The sequence below is a fragment of the Coffea eugenioides genome, unplaced genomic scaffold (assembly GCF_003713205.1).
Source record: "Coffea eugenioides isolate CCC68of unplaced genomic scaffold, Ceug_1.0 ScVebR1_565;HRSCAF=1263, whole genome shotgun sequence".
Lineage (NCBI taxonomy): Eukaryota > Viridiplantae > Streptophyta > Magnoliopsida > Gentianales > Rubiaceae > Coffea > Coffea eugenioides.
This window is the reverse complement of record NW_020864414.1, coordinates 10,890-16,198: the sequence shown is the minus strand read 5'-3', so window position 1 is coordinate 16,198 and position 5,309 is coordinate 10,890. Positions and strand designations below refer to the sequence as shown.

The 5,309-nt window shown below is 31.9% G+C and overlaps 1 protein-coding gene across 1 annotated transcript; it reads left to right on the top strand.

The window, feature by feature from the left end:
• Window positions 1–2,863: 2,863 nt before the first annotated feature.
• LOC113758549 (dirigent protein 11-like) lies at window positions 2,864–3,415 on the top strand. The gene has a single exon (XM_027301356.1). The coding sequence runs from the start codon at window positions 2,864–2,866 to the stop codon at window positions 3,413–3,415; it is 552 nt and encodes a 183-aa protein (XP_027157157.1).
• The last annotated feature ends 1,894 nt before the right edge of the window (window positions 3,416–5,309 follow it).

Here is a 5,309-nt window from a genome sequence, read left to right as displayed (position 1 = left end):
TTACTTTAGTCCTTAGCTTTGACTTTTCCTTGGGTTCTTTGTAGCTTTTCTCCTCGGATGTCACAGGAGCAATTAGGAAGATTCCATCATTATTTGTAACTTTCGTTAACCTTTCATTCGCTCGGCCGAATTGGGTTTTCCCAAACGCAGACGATGGCCGCGGCTCTCTCTCTCCAATTTTGTATGGTTTTTTTTGCATCAAATATGAACTAGTTTCTTCACTCTAGTCAAGGAACAACGGAGGTTTTGGTTCGCCTAAAAATTGTGAGATCGATTTAATTTTATCTTTTTCTTTTATTTGTTGGTATTCGCATATTCCCTAGTTACAGTGCTTATGATTGTTTAATTAATTGATTGTCTCGGATCTAGATAATTAGTTAATTTGATAATCTATTGTCAATTAGGACGTTAAATCCGTAATTGTTTAATTGTCTCAAAATAGTGATAACTGGCATGATTGTGTTTGTGTCAAGGGAATACGCGGGCTAACCTAAAATAACCCTGGTAGTGTGTTATTTGGTTAGAATAGGGCTCCTATAATACGTAAGGCAATTGGGGAATTAAATCTTACGGGCATACTTAAGATTATTTCTCAATTAGAGCAATAATTAACGGGCGTACCTTAATCACCGACACAGTAAGGAGGGGTTGACTGTCATCGCTTGTTTGGTAGTTATAACCTATTTATTGATAAATAATTGGAATTGCCTTTGTTTCGATGATCAATTAGGTGCACCATTGCTGAAGTTATTTCTTGGCTAGATCCTTAATTATCACCCATTTGATTTTAGTAATTTGTTATTTAATTTTTAGTAGCTTCTTAGATTTTATTTGAATTTCTTTGATTGTCACTTTCTGCATAAAAACACCCCCTTTGTTACTATGAATTTGAAAAGAAACAATTACTCCCAATCCCTGTGGATTCGACCCTACTTACCGCTATCTACAGAAATTACTTTTAGTTTGAGCAGGTTTTATTATTGCACAGGCCGACAACCTGTCACAACCCAGAATCGAACCTTGAACTTTCATGTTCACAGAGTAGAGTCTTACCGCTAGACCACAATCACAAGACAACTTGAGTTTGTTGAGAATTTTATTTAACTTGACTAAAAAGTAGATTAAAAAAATGAAACCCTAACATTAACAAAAGAAACAGCAGAGTGCATACGCACTTTTCTTTTCATCACTTTCTCGGACGGCTTCACCTTCATCAGGTGGCCAACGGCTCTCCATTCTCCTCTTGGATTTTTTTTCAACTTTTTCTTATTAACCCTTTCAAACCCAAATATCCACAACAAGATTTTCTCAAGCTTTCACCATTATCATCAGGCCATCATCTTAGCAGATTGTAGACGACTTGGAAATTTCAACTTTTCTTGTTTTCCATCATCTTGGTAAGTTTAATTTTTCCTTTTTCAAGGTTTTTGATTTCTATATTATTATCTTTAGCTAATTTTTTTTGCATTTTCTTCTTTTTCCCCCCAATTTTCATCTATTTCTCCTAATTTTTGTTTTATTTTTATTTAATTAATTAAGGATGAAATTGTTGCAAAAGTAGTGCACCTCCGTGTAGGAAATAGGAATTGGGTAGGAATTACAAATAATAACATTGGGCAGGTCAAAAATATGGTAGTTGGCACATAATCGAAGCTATTTATCATTGAATTTAAAATAATTAATGATAAAGGATCATGGAATAATGAAGATCCAAACAGGAATTAAAATATTCTTGAACCTTTTTGGCGACAAATGAAACTGGTCGTCATGCGAATTCGGGAGTATGTCCTCTGGCTATTTAAATGCTAATGGTAATAATTTGCATCCGTGTGAAGTCCATTCTACAATAAGGCATGTTATTTTCATCCGTTTCCCTTAATTTTCCCAATTTTCATCTGTTCCCCCTAATTTTCAAATATTTTTTTTTTTGAGTTTGGGCAATTAGATTTATATTTTTATAATAAAATTTTAACTTTTTCAGGTTAAATTGATGAAATTGTGAAGGTGGTGTTGTTGCTTATCATGCCACTGATGGAAGTTTGTTATTCAAATGGTTTGTCTTGAATATGAGTTGGACTCTTTTATGGACTTTTTTAAGGATTGTAAAAGAATTTCAATATTTATTTTATTTATTTTTGTGTTTTTATTTGTGATAATTGGTGAACATTTGGATTGTATCTATTTATGTTTGTAAAGAATTTATAAAAACATGTGGTGAATTATGATATTTTAATGATGTTTATCATTCCAGGTTTTATGTATAACTTTTAAGAAATTTGTTATTATGTCAACTTAAATTTAGTTATGTTGGTGAATGCATTTTAGGAACTTAAGTTATCAATAACCATATTAAATTGTACACTAGCCATCAAGTTCAAGTGTAGAATGACCTGTGAAGTGTGAAGTACTTAACATTAAAATTGAAAAAAAAAAAAAAGTAAACTGATGAACCAATCGGTCAGACCAGTCGAACCGATCAGACCGCGAATTGACCGTCACTCCGGTTCGCTGGCCTGTCCGAGTTTAAAAACATTGCCCATAACCCCACCTTCCTTTCCTTCGAGAAAAACAAAAAACCCACCTTCATCTGTCAACTTCGTATCACGTGCACATATTAGTTTTTGGACTTTACACTCTCCGTACAATGTTAGGCACGTGGAGCTCTATTTAACACAATAATATTGAAATTGAAAGCGGTTACGTAACATACTTTTTCACTTTTTTGAATTTTTTTGGAAAACGGAAATCGTTGCGTTCCCCTCAACTGTGGTCCTATAAATGGTCCTCCTCATCGTCTTTATACTTCACACCGCCCCAATTTGTTTCCTTCTTTCCCCTCCTCCTTTGTTTCTGTAGCAAAACAATGGCAAAGAGTTTAGCCATAGCATCCCTCCAAATTCTGAGCCTGCTTTTACTAGCAAGCTTGGGACAATCAAAGAAAGTGTTCACAAATTTGACGGTTTACGACCATGAATTTCGAAGTGGAGATGGCCAGAGCGTTTTCCCAGTTGCAGGTCTTCCCAACGCAACCTGGGGCTTTAACCAATTTGGAACTGTTTTTGTCGTTGATAATACCTTGACCCAAAGCGATTCGTTCAAATCCGCACTAGTTGGTCGTTCGCAAGGCATTGCTGCAGTAGCATCCCTTGATAACACCAACGTAGAGCTTGTGATAACTTTTCTGTTCACTAATGGAAAGTACAGTGGTAGCACTGTGGAAATGAAAGGAATTTTCATACAGTCTATGGGTGTCAATGAACTTGCAATTTTAGGGGGAACCAAACAATTCCGGTATGCAACAGGGTATGCTACCTTTGAGGTGGTCAGCCAAGTAGGAGATCATCTTATTCTAAAGGTGAATCTCTACATTAGACAGGACATACCTGATGACTACCCTGGTATTGCTATTCATTAATAAAGGATATATTTAAATATGTACTAATTGAGGTGCACAGCCAGTACCCACCCAAAAGCTTTCAATTGCAATCATAATTTTGGAAAAATATAATGAATTGTTTGTACCTATATATTTTTATATGTAGTCTTTGTTTAATTTTTGAGCTAACAATCATCAAAGTGTTTCTTTTTTTATTTTTTCCTCTGTACCTATATATAGTTGGATAATTGCAGACAACGTTAGTATTTCTAACTAACAATTATGAAAATCAACCAACGTCAAAAGCAAGATAAAGTAGTAAGAAAGACTAACAGGGATAAAGTATATTAAATAGCATACCAAGATTTCCTTCAGTTTAATCATTAAACTTAATAGTCAAAAGTGTTGGAAACATGTACAGTGATACTTGTTAAAGCTTATACATCATTTTTCAGTTATGGTCCAGCTGTTTGCAATCAAAGTCATCGAAATATAGCTGATTAAACTTATAAGGAACTCCATCGAAAATAACTGCCTAAGTAACATTTAATCAAGCAATAAACAGGCAAGTTTCTAGTAGCATGATAAACCTAGCTGAGAGCGATTAGAAAACTCAATGTGGCCAAAAGTGAACTAAATTCTACAAAACAAAAGCATCAAACATTTCAGAAAATATTCTCTTAGCATGCTACCAAACGGGTGAATAAGTAACCAATCTTAAAAGTGCTCCCTTAAGTACGAATATTTGTGTTTCCTAATTTCTATTGCTTGGTAAATGCTTTAAACTTGAGATAATTCAAATTTCAAAGACAAGATCTCTAACTGTATATCTTCCCATAAACTCGATATCTTCAAAGAATCGAACATTTTTCTTCTCAAAAATCAATATAGTCATGAGATCATAAAATTTATAACTCATGGATCTTTCAGAATATCCAATAAAATAACAACTTACCATCTTTTAATCTAATTTCTTTTCAACTTTGACTTTGCACTTTTGGTCCTCAATGTTTTCATTTTGAAACATTATACTTCCCTAAATTTAAATAGTGACATTGAGGGTTTTAAAGTAAACTAGGATGCAAATTAGAATGAAATAGTATTAAATGGATCATACGAAATCTAATGAAACATTTTTTCTTCTATATTTTTTTTGTTTAACTTATTCACGCTAATAATATATCATATATTTCTTTTTGCAAACTAAGTTAATCCTATTTTTTTATTTGCACTTTAATAGGTTATTAATTGAATTTAAGATGAAATTGGCATTTTTTTCATGTTATATGAACTATTCAATGATAACTGAGGCACATAGATATTAAAATAAACATTTTAAATCTACAATATTGGAATGTTAAATTTTAATTGGCAGGAAAGATAATAAAAAATAAAAGATAATTTTTTAAAATTTCCTAGACTACTTCACATTGATACTTACCTTCACCAGTTTTTATAATCTAAGTGAAGGCAAGTATCAATGTAAAGTAATTTTAGGAATTCTTAACAAAACTACCTTTTATTTTTTATGTCTTTCCTGCTAATTAAAATCTAACATTCCAATATTGTAGTTTTAAAACATTTATTTTAATATTTATGTACCCTGATAATCATTTAATAGTTCATATAATATGTATAAAATGCCAACTTTGTTTCAAGCTCAATTAATAACCTATTAAAATACCAAAACAACGAAACAAAAATATCAAATTAGTGTACAAATAGTATATATTTCTTAAATTTTAAAGGATATTTAATTAAGCTTTCTAATTACCACTAGAAATAAAAATAATAAAAATCATTGTCAATTAATTATTAATAGTAAGAACAATAATATACACATATCATACCAAGTTTGAAACTAACCATGCAAAAGAAAAGAAACATATGATATACTACAAATATGAATAAATAAAATACAAAGAAGAAAAAG

Bases quoted from the DNA above. Each gene is read 5' to 3' on its own strand.
- LOC113758549 (XM_027301356.1), top strand. From the start codon at position 2,864: ATGGCAAAGAGTTTAGCCATAGCATCCCTCCAAATTCTGAGCCTGCTT.